Source organism: Lupinus angustifolius, chromosome LG13, assembly GCF_001865875.1.
Source record: "Lupinus angustifolius cultivar Tanjil chromosome LG13, LupAngTanjil_v1.0, whole genome shotgun sequence".
Classification (NCBI taxonomy): Eukaryota; Viridiplantae; Streptophyta; class Magnoliopsida; order Fabales; family Fabaceae; genus Lupinus; species Lupinus angustifolius.
The window spans coordinates 2857142-2874972 of NC_032021.1; the positions used below are offsets into that span (position 1 = coordinate 2857142).

The 17831-nt window shown below is 36.1% G+C and overlaps 1 protein-coding gene across 5 annotated transcripts in view; it reads right to left on the reverse strand.

Annotated features, from left to right (window-relative positions):
* Positions 1–17831, reverse strand: part of LOC109325417 (syndetin-like) — a 20949-nt gene continuing 3118 nt past the window's right edge. For 2 of the 5 annotated variants that reach the window (XM_019557784.1, XM_019557787.1), the window contains 22 exons: positions 16292–16370; positions 15798–15862; positions 15620–15709; positions 15234–15323; positions 15015–15101; positions 14801–14884; positions 13857–13976; positions 12938–12962; positions 12703–12866; positions 11687–12226; positions 10361–10905; positions 10197–10260; positions 9947–10049; positions 9689–9849; positions 9194–9319; positions 8267–8337; positions 2035–2097; positions 1541–1613; positions 1237–1356; positions 800–877; positions 536–586; positions 1–459 (listed from right to left, as the gene is read on the reverse strand). In XM_019557784.1, the coding sequence (XP_019413329.1) occupies positions 358–459; positions 536–586; positions 800–877; positions 1237–1356; positions 1541–1613; positions 2035–2097; positions 8267–8337; positions 9194–9319; positions 9689–9849; positions 9947–10049; positions 10197–10260; positions 10361–10905; positions 11687–12226; positions 12703–12866; positions 12938–12962; positions 13857–13976; positions 14801–14884; positions 15015–15101; positions 15234–15323; positions 15620–15709; positions 15798–15862; positions 16292–16370 (2901 nt within the window). In that variant the 3' untranslated portion in view covers positions 1–357. Of the gene's footprint in view, positions 460–535; positions 587–799; positions 878–1236; positions 1357–1540; positions 1614–2034; positions 2098–8266; positions 8338–9193; positions 9320–9688; positions 9850–9946; positions 10050–10196; positions 10261–10360; positions 10906–11686; positions 12227–12702; positions 12867–12933; positions 12963–13856; positions 13977–14800; positions 14885–15014; positions 15102–15233; positions 15324–15619; positions 15710–15797; positions 15863–16291; positions 16371–17831 lie in introns of all 5 variants that reach the window. The other 3 variants (XM_019557785.1, XM_019557786.1, XM_019557788.1) reach the window with 3 other exon arrangements.

Consider the following 17831-nt stretch of genomic DNA (forward strand, 5'->3'; position numbering starts at 1 on the left):
TAAACAAGAAATATCATGAGATCCAATATTACAATGACGAGTAATGTTAGTTGCACATAATGTGTAAGTGCATTGAACATAAGTACACGCATAAGCAATTGTGCACTCTTGATATTGATAAATGAAGAAAAGAATACAGAGAGATCATGACAATGAGTTTTGTGAGATTCTTTGTGTAAATGGCATTATTGTACAAGTGCAGCTTATTTCCAAAGGACTATCTATGGGACACTAGAGGAAGCACAAATTTGGAAAATACTCCGTAATAGGGATAAAATATGATGCAATATACACTACCTTTACAAAGAGCTAGAAGATTCTACATGTCTGACCTCATACGCAATATAAGACAGCAACTCATTCAATCTTTTCCAGTACTTCCAACCTGGTTTTCCTCTTCCACCCTTTCATGGTAGCTACAAGGTTGACCAGTCCAACAATCTGGCTTTTACTGTATTCCTGCAAGGGATGTGATGCTTTGTTAAAACCTAAGCAATCAGATTATGTGCCAAATGCTTTAAAAAATGGCAATTACCTTGTGTGCACGTGCCCAATGCACATATTCCGTCTCAGGAAGGTAGTAAGCCTGGTTTAAAAGTCCAAAGTACAGATGTCCATAAGCATAAGTAATAAAATGGTGATTGCATCCAATGAAAGTTTCAAACATGTGAGATCCCAGTTTATAGGATAGGTGAAGCAGCAACACCCTACTAATTCTACCATTTGACGAAAATTCATCTGTGTTTGTTTGCGAACAATATAGTCAAATGTGTTTACATCTTGATTCTATGTTCCTTACCTTAATAAAAGTTTCAACTATTTGTAGCTTGGGCTTCACATTCAATGACACAAAATGTCGTAGCCCGTTGATCAAAACCTGGATGGTTCAAAGACAGGAATTCAAACCCAAAATATAATAATCATTAAAAAAATACTGGGGGAGCAGAATTGGTTGATCAGTATATTGATCATTGTCAGTATTACATAAGAATTCATTTGTAATTTGTTTTATAACAAATTCAACACTTTTAAGATATGAAAATAAAATACAGCCTTCAAACTAAAGAAAAGCAATTTCAGACACTGGTAAATTTTGAAAAGGACTTAATCACAAAAATTATCAGTGTATTAAGATTAAATTAAATTGGGCCATAATTATTGGTAATCTATCATATAAACTCCAAAACGAACATATTGAAAGCATGCTAATATTTATGACCATAGCTCAAGAGTAACCTGCAGATCCAATGACATTAGAGCTCGTCCTTCATCACTACATCTCTTCACTCTTGAAAGTCCTTCCACAAGAGTTTCTGCCACAATTTCAAGCCCATAGGCTGATAATAGATCTTGAGCCTACACATGCAGAAGATGAATCCATGAATCAAAGGAAATATCAAGACCACTAGGAATTAACTTTTTACAGTTTTCCTTTTCAATAGTTTTAAAGCAATATTTTTAAACACGAGTATGTAGTTTGTGTAATAGGTTATATACACAGTTGATGGGTATGATCCATAATAATGAAAAATAGCAATACCTCTTTGCGAATTCCTCCATGAGCAAGGTGAGTTTTATAGTGCTTAAATTCTCCCAGCAACAAATCAACATAGCTATCAATACAACAATTTAAGTCAGAATTGCAGCTTATTTTCAAGATAAACTTTTGAAAACAAGGGGTGGGGATTACTCAAATATCAAAGATGGTTTGATGAGATAAAAACATTCTGCCTCAAAGACTACACATGAATAAGAATACAAGTTTTGGCATTAAAACCATGAAGTAATTAGTGTTCCCAAATTGGAAATATTTTCACTAGGAGTTTCTGAATCAACATTTTCCTGAGTCCCAACATTCAGTAATAGAAGATCCTAGTAGCACAAATAAAATTTGACAACTACATGGCATAAGTTGTTTAGCATTGACATAAAGTTTGCAACTACCAAGACTATAATGTGATCCAAAAATATAAGTAATACAAAGAGGGAAAATGGCTTGACATTCATATATAAATATGATCCAAAAATACAAACCCATTATGCTCCATCCCAAGCTCTTTTACTTCCCATTTAGTATTGGCAATACGTTCGACATACCTGTATGAAGTTGACAAAATTTAAAAACCAAAATTTATAGTTTGAACAAGTTACCATGGGCCATGGCTATTGGAAAACAAGCAAAAATATGTTAAATTTTTTCTACAACTTGTAACCCAATACCAATAGTGTCGGTCGGGGTCAAAGTATAAACTTAGACTTCCAAATAAGTACAAACATCAAGAATGACAACTAATCTCTAATTGTTGTAAACTACTTTTGACACAGATAGAATCCATTCATTGTATTTGGTAACAAAGTTTGTGCCCTTTAAAAAATATTACGAAATAATTTTCTGCAAAGCAATTTAAAAAAAAAAAACTCCTTTAGATAAAATCTTAGTTAACACATCTAGATATATTCTATTTTCTACACCAAACAGAATATCTTCTAGTATGAACTTTGAATCAGTGTTTTGAAAGTTCAAGTGACTCCTCTTTATTCATAACCTATCCCTTTTTAATTATTGGCTTTTCTGCCACAACACCCAAGAAGTGGGTCCATTCCCTTCATTAACACTAATTACATCACCCTTTTACCAAATACATCTCCTCACTCCTCTCAATGGCATGTTTTCTCCATTTTTACTAGAGAATGTAAGAAAAGAAAAACAGAATGCTAAAGAAGAGAGAAGATTAGAGAGAGAGAGTGACTGAAACTTAAGACTTTGTTAATGAAAAACTAGAACTAACAAGAGAGAAACGTGCTACTTATATAGTAGCTGAAACTAAATGCTTAAAGTGTCAGCTCACAGCTTTGGCATACAGAAACAGTTACAACAAATTAACTCAAATATTATAATACTCTAATATACCCCCCTGAATTGGAGGGAGCTATTGTGAGAGCTTCCAGAACAATTAGGTAGCTGAATTGATTTCAAGCACTTGTAGTTGATTTCTCAGAATAACAAACTGATTGTTTGAGAGAGGTTTTGTGAGGATATCTGCCGTTTGAAACTCTGATGGTACATGCTTCACTGTAAGAGTTTTATTCTGAATTTTGTCTCGAACAAAATAAAGATCCAGTTCTATATGTTTAGTCCTATTATGTAAAACTGGATTATGTGACATAGCAATGGTGCTTAAATTGTCATAGAAAATTGTTGGAGTTTGATAAGTGAAATGGAGCTCTTTGAGAAGGGATTCAAGCCACACTAAATACTAAGATGCGAAGGCCAAACTTCTGTATTCTGCTTCTGTGCTGGATCTGAATATAGTTTGCTGCTTTTTTGGCCACCAGGTGACTAAATTTGGACCAAGATAAAGACAAGCACCAGAAGTTGATTTTTTGTCATCTATATCAGAGGCCCAATTAGCATCACAGTAGGCAATAAGAGGAAGATCAGAATTAATATTAGCAGAAGTGATAGTTAGGCCTAAGTGTTTGGTTCCTTGAAGATACCTAAGAATTCTCTTAACAACAGTCCAATGAGAATTCAGAGGTTTAGCTAGGAACTGACAGACCTTATTGACAGAATATGTAATGTCTAGTAACAGTGACATATTGTAATATTCCTACAATTGACCTATAGAAGGTAGGATCCTCAAAGTCATCTGAACCATGCTTTGTGGGTTTGCAATTGGTAGCCATACGAGTTATGCTAGCTTTAGAAGTGGACAGATTTGCCTTGTCAAGAAGGTTCTAATATACTTGGACTGAGACAAGAAAAGAGATCCATTTTTCTGATGTTTGACTTCAATACCCAAGAAATAGTATAAGGGCCCCAACTGTTTTAGAGCAAATGTGCAACTAAGATCCTTAATCACTTGTTTGACAAGAGAAGGAGAAGAACTAGTTACTATTATATCATCCACAAAGACTAAGATGTAGAGTTGATGAGTGTTCGAGATATGGATAAACAGAGAGTTACCACACTTGCTTATTTGAAAACCAAGTTTGAGAAGAGAACCCTTCAATCTTTCAAACCATTGTCTTGGTGCTTGTTTTAAACCATAGATGACCTTATGCAACTTGCAGACTAGAGTCTTGTCTCCTTGTTGAAAACCAATTAGTTGAGTCATATACACTTCTTCATTCAGGATTCCATTGAGGAATGCATTGTTGATGTCTAGTTGTTCTATCATCCAATGATGAGAGACAACTAGAGTTAGTAAAACTCTTATGGTAACTGGTTTTACCACAGGTGAAAAAGTTCATTGTAGTCTACTCCATGTTTTTGATGAAAACCTTTAGCAACAAGTCTAGCTTTGTACTTGTTGACAGTGCCATCAGGATTCTCTTTAATTCTAAACACCCATTTACAACCAATGGCTTGTTTATGAGACGGAAGGGGAACCAAGGTCCAGGTTCCTAGAGCCATGAGAGCATCATATTCCACCTACATGGCTTGCTGCCATACTGGTTCAGCAAGGGCAGCCTTGGCACTGACAGGTTCACAGCTGGTTAAATGAACCCTGGGAACAATGTCTTGAAAAATGCCAGACTTTGACCTAGTCTACATTGGATGAGAAGAAGGAGGAACCACGGTAGGAGAAGTTGAATCCCTGGTTGAAGGAGTAGAGGGAGAATATTCAGAACCCGAAGGAATAGGAACAGGGGATAGAGGGATAGACAAATCAGGAGAAGGGGTTGACAGATTGTCAAAAACAGGGGAAGAAGGAGATGACATGGAAGGAGGGACAGAGGACAAAGGATGAACACAAGGAGAAGAAGGACTGGGAATAGATGCATCAGGACAAGAAGTAGGATGAAATGATGCAGACATAGAAGAATCAATGAGAGGAGTGGTAACTGGTCTAGAGAACAGGGAAAAGCATGTTCATTGAAGAGAACATCTTTTGAAATAAAGATTTTGCCATCTTGAGAAAGACACTTGTAACCCTTATGACTTAGGGAGTACCCAAGAAAGATGCACTATGAGCTTCTAGAACTGAGTTTATGTTTGTTGAAAGGCCTAAGCAAAGGATAACAAGCACATCCAAAAACTTTTAGAAAAGTATAATCAGGTAGATGACCAAACAGAATTTGATGAGGGGACTTGAGTTTGAGGGTATTGGAAGGAAGTCTGTTGATGAGAAAAACTAATGTAACAAAGGCATGATCCCAAAATGACATAGGCAGGTGAGCATGACTCAATAATGTGAGACCAGTTTCAACTATATGCCTATGTTTGCATTCCACAGTACCCTGCTGATGATGTGTGTGAGGGCAGAATAGCCTATGCACAATTCCTAGAGATTTTAAGTAGGCACTAAAAGGTCTAAATTCTCCTCCAAAATCACTATGAACAGCTTTGATAGAGTGATTAAACTGACTATGAACATACTTGAGAAAATACTATAACACAGTTAATGTTTCAGATTTCAGTTTCAACAGGAAAATCCATGTGTGTTTGCTAAAGGCATCAACAATAGATAGGTAATAACGGAACCCTGAAACCGAGTAAACAGGTGCAGGGTCCCATAAGTCCACATAGACTAAAGCAAAAGGAGAATTATAAACTGTAGTGGAACTAGGAGCATGAAGTTTATGAGCCTTGCCCATACAACAGGAAGAACAAAAATCAAGTAATGTTTTATTTACATGAGGAATCTTACACTATGTCAAAACATTTTTTACAATTGCCTCATGAGGATGACCTCATCGAGAATGCCACAAGGAAAAAGTAGAAATTGTACTAGTTGAATTACATTGTCCTAAACTAGATTTATTACAATTGGACTATTGCAGAGTGTAGAGATACGCAAACCAGCGTGCCCAACAGTGTGAGTAAAGGTAGAAGGAGAACAATGAGACTCTAAGCTTGGAACAAGACCATGAAAGGCATAGAGTCCTTCCTTGGTGAGAGAACCATGAAGCAAAATTTCGTTAGTATCTTGTGATTTCACAAAACAAGCATTAGAGTGAAATTCAAAGTAACATAAATTTTCTCTAGCAAACTGTGAAACACTTAATAGATTCTTTGTAATGGAAGGAACCAAAAGAAGATTATGTAGAGAAAGAGTAATATTAGAATTGAGGTTAGAGGGAAAGGAGGAGTTCCCAACAGATTTGATTGGAATTCCAGTGCCATTACCCATGTAAATCTGATCATGACCAAATGACTCAATCGGTTCATGCACCAAGGAAGCATAAGTAGTTAAATGATTTGTGGCTCCAGAGTCTGGATACCAAGTTATACGTCTTGAGTCTCGAGGAGGAGGAGCTTCACAATTTGCAGCTTGAGCAGTCATAGCATACGGTTGATGAGTGTATTTGTGTCCAGAGTTTGGGTCAGGCCCAAGAAGAGAGTCCCCAGTTGGATGAGCAGAAAAGTGTCCAGGGTGTCCTGTATTAAAATCCATAGGATATTCTGGATAAAAATGGGCCGGATAACGTGAAGGCCCAAAGTTGGAATTGCAGTGTGAGTGAGGTGGCTGACGTGGCACATAGCTAGATGGCACTGAATGCATGAGCTGGCCAGCGTATGTTAGAGGCCCTCCAAAGTTCAGAGGCGCATAATAGCAAGTGCTGACGTCATGGCCACTCCGATTACAATAGATGCAAAATAACGACGGAGAACGGCCAAAAGTTCTTCCACCATGGTGGCGACCATTAAAACCACCACGACGACCACGATTTCCTCCTCGATAGTTGCCAGAATTACCAAAACCAGCAAATGAAGGAGGAGCTTGAAAATCAGACCTACGAGAGTAATATGACGAAGGAGCCATTGGTGAAGGTCGAGCTTGAGAGGTTACTGGTTTGGATGAAATCGGTGATGATTCTGAAGCAAGATTCACCGATAAAGCATCAGATAGAGCTTTATGCTTATTCTTCTCTAGTCTTGATTCATAGGTCAATAGAAAGGACTCAAGATTGTGAATCGATGAAGGATCAACTTGACTCTCAATGGAGGTGATGACTGGCTGATATTCTTCATTTAGACCGTCAAGGACATAGTCAATGTGTTCAGAACTACAAATAGGTGTTCCAATGAAGATCAATGCATCAACTAATCCTTTGATCTTAGTGAAATACTCAGAAATAGAACACAAACCTTGCGAGATAGAGCAAAGTTGAGAGCGTAATTGTCTGCTTCGAGCCTTGGTTTGAGAATTGCAATAGGAGTCAAGCTCCTCCCACAGCTGTCACGAATGTATACAACCTACCACACGAGGTTACAAACTCTCAGAAAGTGAGTTCAAAATCCATGAAAAAACAGTTTGATCAACTTCTTCCCAACGAAGATAGGCATGATTCACTCTGTTGATGAGATGATCATCGTCATTTAGAAAACGATGCAGAATTTCAGTACCTAACACAAATCGATTTGCGCAATTTGATGTTAGGGTTGCAAGCATGAAATGCCTCCAAACCAGATAGTTTTTCTCTGTTAGTTTCATCGAAGGAATCGGAAGAACAAGGGGTGAAGAAACCGCCTGAATCGGCAACGCAGCGGAGGGAGAGAACGGAGGAGAGGAAGGACAGGTCCCAGTGTTTGTGGTGGCAGCCATGGCGTGATACCATGTAAGAAAAGAAAAACAAAATGCTAAAGAAAAGAGAAGATTAGAGAGAGAGAGTAACTGAAACTTAAGACTTTGTTATTGAAAAACTTGAACTAACAAGAGAGAAACATGCTACTTATATAGTAGCTGAAACTAAATGCTTAAAGTGCCAGCTCACAGCTTTGGCATACACAAACAGTTACAACAAATTAACTGAAATATTATAATACTCTAATAGAGAAATTTCGTTAAGAGACAAGAATACAATGGGAAAGGAGGATAAGAAATTGGCATTATAACAAAAGAAATATAGTAAACAATATGGAACAAAAGACACTGGTGTAGCAAAACTACTCAATCCCTCAACATATTTAGAAGGAATATCTTTAAAAAACCAGTTGTTTACATCATATGAGCCTGTACATTATTCATGCACCAATATCAGTGGGTTTTTGCATGAGGGGATGTTGGAGATATAATGTCATCCATGTATCATCATCTATAAGATTGATCTTTTAGGAGAATTGGCTCGTGAAAAATAGAAAATGGTCCTTAAATATCAGGTTTGTTTTCGCATAATGGAGTTTCCCCTTTCAAATGATTTTCGTCAAAAGCAAAAGGATCCAATTGGAAGATGTCAATTTAACAATATAGAATCATATTTATTAGCAATATTTTCAAAGAACCTTGTAGACTTCTAGCTCTATATACTTTTTTCTTACCCATTAATGTGCAACAGTAGTCTCGCAGTTGTCCGGTTAACATGCTCTATAAGATCTGGTACAGCATCCACCTACAGAAATCCTTATGTTAAATATTGTTGTTATCCATACTTAGCTTCTTTATAATAAAAATGTTATAGAATTGAATCAACTAGAATTAACAATCAGATAAGAAAACTTAACTATCCTACGCAAACATGATCATCTATTGGAAGTTGACATCTTGACTGCATATGTACAAGTGTGCAAAAAAGACTTCAGTAAAAGGGTCCTAATGACCCACAACGGGTGGGTCAAGTGGTAAGCAAGCGTGAGCTCAGCTATCGACAATCGAGGGGCATTTTCAATGTCAGTGGTTCAAGCACTTGTGAGGAGAGGCAGCTCAGTAACCCAAGTCAGGATTAGTCTTCACTCAAATGTGTGGGGAAACCTCATAAGACAAAAAAGGTTTTATTTAACGCTGCCCTCTCTCTCCTTCCTATGCAATGATACATAGTTCCTTAAACTTGTAACCTTATAGCAACTCATAAATGCATTGTTACTCCACATGTAAGCATAATATGTCGGCCACACCAAAATATCATTTTTTTTGTGACAGTTCTTTTCAGACGTCATTTTTGGTAAAGAAGAACTGCAAGGACAGGAAATGGATGTGGACTAGCCCCTGGTTTAGGTACATAACATTGGTCCATTTTCTATACCTTCCTTACAAATCTTCCTTACTAGACAAAGTTCAATATCAGCTGGACTTTAACTTTATCTAATCCATAACACTTCGAACCTTTGACAATCAATTTTCTATTCCATGACATCATTATACAAGTAAATTTTTATTGAATAGTAAGAAAAAGTCAACTTAAAAGATCTGTCAATATCAACTATCACAAGTACTTAACCACTGTAACTTAAATATTAAGTTCCACATACCATATGAGAATAGAAATCTTCAAGTACAGTTGAATTACTTAGCAAAAGCATTGATTGGATATGAGCTTTGGATCTATTCAGTATTCGAGCAACAAGAGACATAGTGTCAACAGCCACACATCTTTCCTGAAAAATAATAATGAAATTATAGACACATGCATACACTAAACAGCTTCATCCTTGATTCCAAACCTAAAATACGCAAATCAAGAAAATATTAGAGTTTAAAAGTCATCATAGACTCCAATAAGCTATATTAATACGAGAGAAGGGGAGGGGGAACGTAAAATGTTTTATCTTGCATCATTTTTTCCTACCATGGTATTTTTTGTGTCAAATTTCTGAAAAAATTCTAAATTATCACGGAATGAAAAATAACCTACAATTTCAAGCAGCTGATAAGCGGTAAAAGAAATTTACAGTACAGGGCAATGAGGGCATCAAATTTTAGTCATGTGAGAACCTTTTTTTACCAGAAATAAATTCAGATGGTACCTTGAGACCAAAAGAGTGAGCAAAATTCGTGCTGGGAGGGCTTGCAGGTGTTAAATCGGCATTTACAAATGATGAACCAAAAGACATGGGTGAAGATGATTGTGGCTTAATCCATTCTTCACAATCTTGGTTTATTCTAGATAAGGCTGTTCTCAGCCGATCTGCATGTCACAATTGAATTCATTCACTAATTAATGATCCACTGAAAACCGGATTTGTCTACCAATGCATGAGTATGTAAAACACTATGGCACTTACAATTAAGAGAGTTGGTTGAGTTTTTTGCACTTGAACTAGTCTTTTGTTGACAAAATGTTTCATATATGTGGTGGAAAAAAATTTCAAACAACTGGCATATTCCCTGCACCAATACACTGAATCAGGAAAAAAAATTCAGAGGAAAAGTTAAAGTACCATCAAGCTTGTATCTGTAAGCTGTGAACAGAGGGAGTGGGAAGGGGGCATAAGGTAAAATAGAGCAAACGTTTCAAGGGAAGAAAGAGCCTACCTTAAAGAACTCAACATTTACTACTTCTAGTTTCTGCATAAGCCTTGCATATTTATCCATAGACCTAACCATGTTTATGACAATATCCCATTAAGTCCATTCAAAAATAAAATTGTGTGGAGGACAATAATTGATTTTACTAAACAAAATGTGAAGCAATTCACCTTAAAAGGCATAGTGAAGACCCAGTTTGTATTGTACTTTCTTCGTCGTCACCACGTGAAGAGTTACTTCTTGAATGACTGGGTTTAGATATTCGACTTGGCAGTTGACTATCTTCATCAATAAAATCTGCAAGAAGATCCTCATTTTCATCTTCTGAAACAGAATTGGCACCATTCATGTGGTCGGAATCATTCTTTCTAGGTGATACTTTATCGCCATGAAAGTTGTTGCTTGAACCTCCATTAAATTCACCATAAATCGATCCATTAGGTTGGGAGTAACCATGACCTTCTTTGGAGATTGTTGCTTTTTGCAGAAAAGGGTTTCCACTTTTAATCCAATGAGAGAACCCACTCCTCCCAGGACTGGTGTGGACCATGTCCATTGATTTAATGGAATGGATTGCACTAACATTAACTGATTTACCACTAGATAAAGAAATCAAGGGAGCTCCATCACCAATAAGTCCAACAAAACTGACAATTTGCACTGTATCTGGAGGCAACGTTAACCAAGTCTCTTTCTCCAATACCATTTTTAGTGCCTAAAAAGAGAAAGCAACAAAACAAATTTAATAAAGTATACATGATTATGGATTATGGACATTGTTCAGGTGAGGAACATGGCATACCAACAAGCCCAAACAAGAAGTTAGCAATTATTTAGCTAACTATTCAGCATCACAAATTTGGAGTTCCCTAAAGGGGGTAAAAAGGTATAATTACTTAATTTCATTCTGAGGTGATGGCGTGATGAATTATTTGTTCTCTGCATTTTGCAATAGTTTCATCAAATTGAAGAAAATTTCTCAATTTTCCAGTTTTAGCAAAGCAGTATCCAGGACTCTGAACCTTTTGGTTCTGCGTGACCACAGAAAATAAACAGTGCCATAAATAACAGCTGACATGTTACATCGCCGAACTAATGTTATTTTGACATTTCTGGATCCAGAAGGACCAAAAATATACATAATTTTGACTATTTTATATTAGGAAAAATTTCATTAGAATAAGAATATTGAGCCACAAACAATAATGTGGTGGAACATCTCAATATGCTCATAGAAAGAACAGCAGTAAATAAATTTAAAATTTATAAAACATTTATTAGATTTAATGGTTTATAAGTTAACATAATCTTATTGATAGTTGACGCACCATCAGCTTAAAAACACCATGCATAAATATGAGGCAACTTATGACATTGTATTTGTACACTATATGTCATAGAAGGCTCAAAGTCACTGCATGAGAAACCATGAATTCACAATCAACATTATGTGGCTCAAACAACCACAAATTATGAGAGGCCTTAAGATCACTTACATGCACATTTTGTCGATGAAAAGCTATGAAATAGTTTTCACAAACAACCTTCAACTTCTGCCTGAATTCAACTGCTTCAAATCCACAAAATGCTTCCCCAGCCAAAATGAAGGCATTGAGATCTTCATAATTTTTCAAGAATTGATGAATGCTTACAGAACAAGCTGCAGCAGAAGAAAGCAATACTGACACACGACTTGCACTGAGATGCCACAGATTCCTGCGTCCTCTTTGAAGGGTTTGGGAAACAAATGTTGTAGCTTCTTTGCGAAGATGGTACCATGGGGATTCAATGCTTGATGCTGGACTGTCCTCCTTTCTAGTCACATTAACTGGATTATGAGAATCACTGTGTGATGAACCTGTAGTTTCAGTCAGTGGGCTGACTGTTGTAGACTCCTCCCTAGAAGATAAGTCATGTATTACATCTCCAGCAGTGGTCATAGAATTGTTGCAGGCTCTTACATCTGAATCAACTTCCTGACCTGTACTACAGGAAATGACTTCATTGCACTTATCCGTAGTTTGTGCTGCTGAGTCCTAAGATTAAATTGGCAATCTGTTAGACTGAACAGCATAATCATATCAAACAAACAGAGTATATCGTATACCCTGTAATCCTGAATATATTCAACAAGAATAGCTTTCTTCCCAGTTTCAAAATTGTATACATATGAAAATACTGATTGTTTGTGCTCTATCACTGGATAGAGCTTTGCTCAAGTCATCAAAATCATATCCAGGTTTTCTCCAATTACAATGATGAATCATGAATGAGATCTTTGGATCTGAAGGGTTCATAAAACTAGAGATTAAGCTTTTAGGTGGAAGCTCAAGACTGATTTTATCTCTAATCATTGCAAAGAAGTTTATTTAAAAAAACCATAAATGCCAAAATTAACTTAAGTACTTAAATCTAGTTCACATTAATATTTGATTTCACAAAGCAGAGGGGGGGGGGAATGTATAACAAAGGAGCAAAAATATTTTTTACAAAGGAGGAACCAGAAACTTACCTTTCTCTCTAGCTGAAAATCCATAATTCCATGGTATGAGCACATAAGGTCAAATATAACAGCCAATGTTCTTAATAAGCATTGCCTAAACTTAGAATCGGGTATTTTATGGCATAGGTCGCTGTAAGTGAGCCTGGAATTGGAATAGCAACTATAAAGGCAGTCTAATGTAAAAATACTCAAGTTAGTAATTAAAAGGGCACTAAATATGTTTGCAGGAGAAAAAAGTACCTACTGTTTTGTGAAAGCCCGTCCTTATCCTGCAAAGAGATCGACATAATAAGTACATCTAGCCTTTAAGTTTGGGTTGAAAGAGAAAGACATTACCCCCCCCCCCCCTTTTAAATCAAGCAAACAAAAATTAATATCCATTGCTATGGCTGGTATTATTATTCTGGTGCCTTAAAAATCAACTACTATAAGCACTTATGATAAGACTCATACCAGGCCAAGGATTACCAATGTATATAAAAGAGGAAAGAGGAAAGTTTGGTTAGAATAACAAACTTTCCTCTTCCTACCATTGGGTAGTTAAGTCAGTTAAGGGGGGAGGGGCATTTCTATAAATAGAAAAGTGGTTAGGAGGGAAAGTTAGTTTTGAGTATTGACCAACTGATTGTGGAATCAGTGGAGTAGGATCGAGGGATCCTTCATTCTTCTTGTAACTTCTCTCTCAATTTCAATAAAACTTCCTAGAACCCTAACAGAATCAATTGGACTCTGTGTTAGGGGCATTTCTTCTTGAATTTCTTTCACTTTTCTGTTACTAAAGATACCAGTGTCTATCAACTTATCTTACAGTTATCCATTCTGAGGGATTATGTCTGGTTAATCCTTATTTCTTATCCAAAAATAAATAAAAATACAGTCAATCCTCAAAAGAACCAATGAGTGAACTAATAATGAAATGATTAAGCTTCAGCGATGTTTATATGACATGGAAAAGGTAATGGTACAGTGTTACTATAATAAAAAATGTCCAGAAGGTAATAAAAAAGAAATAAGTGTTCCTATACAGTGAACTACAGCTCCCCACTTCAATTTAATTCACTTACCAAGTAGGGAAAATATAGTGTTAATTATGCCATTTAAAACAAATACAAAATCCAGATTATATCAAAGATAAGATAGGCAAGAAAAACACACTGCCATACCTCATGCACAACAGCCTTTAAAACAGAGTGTGTTTCTGATATAACTTCTTGCATGAAGAAACTTTGTATCTTTTCAGCAAGACCAGTGGTATCCCCTATTAATGCATAGGCATCGATTACCTGTCTCACCTCTCGTATGTTAGCAAATCTCCACATACATACATACCATGAAATGGGGCAGTGATGAAACATGTCAAATAGTTGTGGTGATTACTTGTGTCAAGTTAAACACCAGCCAGGCTCATACTTAAAATCAAACCAAGGATGGGAGATAATTTTTTATGCGGAAAGAAGGGGAAAATTGTGAGTATAACAAATCATCATATACACACCAACGATTGTAGTCATTGCCATATCTTGGAGCACATGCTATGGCACTAAAGAACATCAACATAGCAAAAATCCAAACCTCGATACCTAGGTCTCTAAGGTAAGTTTTAAAATCATGCGCTTGGCAATCACATGGAATTTTGGAAAAATCACTATCGGATCAGTTTTAAAGCCAGAGGTAGCTCAAACAAATTCTTAAACAAAACTGGTTTTTATTTAATCAGATTTTATTTGAACCAAAACTTTCATCATTTCTCATCCCTGCCTTTCTATATTTATTTGAAATTGACATAAAACAACAACAACCAAGCCTTAGTCCCAGGTGAGGTTGGCTATTGTTATATTTTTATTTGAAATTTACATAAAAGGAAAATAATAATATTTTCTCATGACCAATATTCACCATACAATATTTAATATTAAGCTAGGTCAGTAACCAACTTTAATTTAAACCAGGTCAACTTTATAAGGATTTACGAAACTAGTTTTCAGTTAAAAAATTTATATTTTACTCTGACACACACACCCTACTCATTCAAGGCACTGAATACTCCATACTTGCTCCATATGAATAAACGACAAACCAAATTCCAGCACAAAAAATAGAAACTCACTGTTATGTAGCCATCTTCTTTGAATTCCTGACATACTCCCACTAAAAGAGCATCCAGCTTCTGTAAAGTTCTTCCCAGCCAAACCTACATTGATGTGGCAGAGAAAATAGTTACATACACATACACAAGTTTCTAACATGAAATGAAATATTAAGAATTGAGCAGCGCTCAATATATCAATATAAATCATTCCTAATAGTAATTTTATATTCACCTCCACACCACGACTCATATCTTGTATTAATGAAAGCTGTGACAAACTATCTAAGATTTGCAAATACTCAGATAGGACTTGAAATGCCTGCATAATGATCATCAGTAAAAATAAACATCTTAGAAGCTGACTTATATCCAAAACAGGGAAAACAAAAATAGAAACTGGATTATCAAGTAGTAGCAATTGGCTACAATCAGCATGCTAAAACATAGATACCTTGCAGTAATTCCCCTCCTCTACAAGGGATTCAAGTATTGACTGCATGTCCAAAGCACGTCGTAGTTCAGTCAATATTGGGAGCACGTCCTATGAACAGAAAAGCATTCATGAAATTACTGACACAAGCTATAAAAAGGCCCAGGTGTGAGCAGTTTTTATCCCACCATGACCCTAAAACCCCTCCCACAAAAAAGTAAATGGATAAATAATAGATCCTAGACTAAAGTACGTTATGTACCGTGCAGGCCTGCACACTACAAAAGCTCATGAGTAGCAAAAAAAAAATCAGTCTCCAAAGCACAACAAAAAAGATAATGAAAAGGGTAAAACAGAGTATTGCAAAACGACCAAAGCCTGTGTATGAATAAAGAGAGGAAAAATACCAAAAGAGCTTGTTTCTTTTTTGAATAAGAATTCACAATGAGATCCCTTGAAACCTCATTCATAGATGATGTCAAATGTCTTCTTCCATTCTGCAAAGAAAATTGAAAACAATGCAATATGAGCTGGATAAAGTAAAAAAATAATAGTGATATTAGTTGAAACCCTTATGATGCTTACCATGCAGATGACATTTGCAATTCTCAAGTCCTTCTCTAATTCTCTGACCAAATTCATCCCCTTCACTGGCCAAAAGTATGTATCAGCTACTTATTCTCAAAAAAATTAATAGACCAAATGATCCAGAAATGGCAACTGCTTGAAAGTTTCATGCACCCTACTTCCAAAAAATTTGATGAACTTAGACCAAAGTTATTGATCATTTAAAGCAGAAATGATACTGCATTTCCCAAATTTATAATCATAGAATTAGAATTTAAACATGGCCTTGGGTCAACCAAAGAGTAAGAAACTAACATTTTATAAAACAATTGACGAGCAATTAATAACAATGGCCAGGAAATCAAAAATTGACAAGCTTGCAAAAAACAACTACAAGAGTTGCACCAAGGCTCACCCTCAATAGCAAAAAAATCTAACATGCAGGCATAAACTCATTTACTATAACTTGCAGAGGAAATGGTCAATTCTCTAATTTCACCTCTTGAACTTACCCATTACTTCATGATGCTCCATAACATGGCGAGATAAACGTTCTGCGACTCTATCCAGCTGTGTCAATCTAAGGGTAGCCTATAGGACAAATTACAAGACCAAGTATTTTATCAGGATAATTGATAACATGTAACATGACAATACAGCCTAATTCTCGATCAACTGGAGTAAAAATTACAAAAATACTTTCAGCAAATGTCGCCCCAAAATGCAAAATTGTATAACACTCACAAATGTGGAGCTTCTTTCATATACACAATACAATCATAAGATTAATAACAAAATAAACCAAGAAAATAATCTACTTAGCTGGCATGAGATACGCATGGGGATGGAACAGTCACTGGCATGACTTTGGTCACAAATACTTAATGAACCACAAGACACAAGTTCACATATGATAAGTCCATTCAAAAAGGGAAGAGAGAAGTGACTTCATATGTCAAAAGAAAACATTAAGAAGGGCCTTAAGACTCCATTCAATCAAGCTGAGTTCATAAAAATACTTTAAAAACAGTAAGAAGAATACCACACCTCCATCAGCACTCCTAACCTAGTCAACCCACTAAATACCTCAAATAAAGGATCGGCTCAACAGTTTAGGTGTTGTTTTTCTATTAGCCTGCTAAACCAGACCCCAAAAAAACTACCACATATACATTTTGAATAAAGCATGATTGGTTTTTCAATTAGCAAGCAAGGATATTGCAACTAGACTTCTGTTATGTTATCCTAATTGAAGTGACTGGAAGGATAATGACAATTTAAAATAGAATAAAAAGTAGCATCCATGTTTAGGTTTTGTTCTATTTTTATTTGATTGTGTCTTGGAAAGAACTCTTCCTAGAAAGTGGCTTTCCGGATGCGTACACTCTGTTTGATTGTAATTTTGCTAGTATTTATTACAAGTTTAACTTTTACCACAAAACAAAAGAAAAAAACAAGATTGGAAACACAACAACCATATGCCAGAGATGACAATTTGCAATAGAAGTATATAGCAACATTAGAGAATAGACTTCAGAAGACTTTATTCTCTGGCCTATTGAGACTGCGATTAAGATTAGTTAGAAGTGCCACCTAATGTTAGTTACATTACAGTGTACACTTGTCCTATATATACTTGTATCTCCTCTGTAATCATTTCACAATTCTATAATAGAAACCATAGATTCACTCTCAGATCCTCTCTAAGCTTTCTTCTCTTTTCTATCCACTTTCTATATTCTTCTAACATGGCATCACGCTGCCATGGCCAACACCAATACAATTGGGGCCTCTACTGGTACTCCATCACTGTTGAAGGCAAATGCTAAGCCAATTCAAGCAGTTCTGACGCTTCTTACTCTTCCACTTCCAATTATGAAATACAACAACACCACCAACCAAGTGGCCTTAATCTCACTTCGAATCATACCTCTAAGGGATAAAATACAAAATAAAGTTAAGGTCCAGCATATAGTCTTCACCAGGCCCCTATCCACAATAAGTTCTTGACTCTCAAAAACAACCAAGAGTGCAGGATTTTTTGTAGGTCGG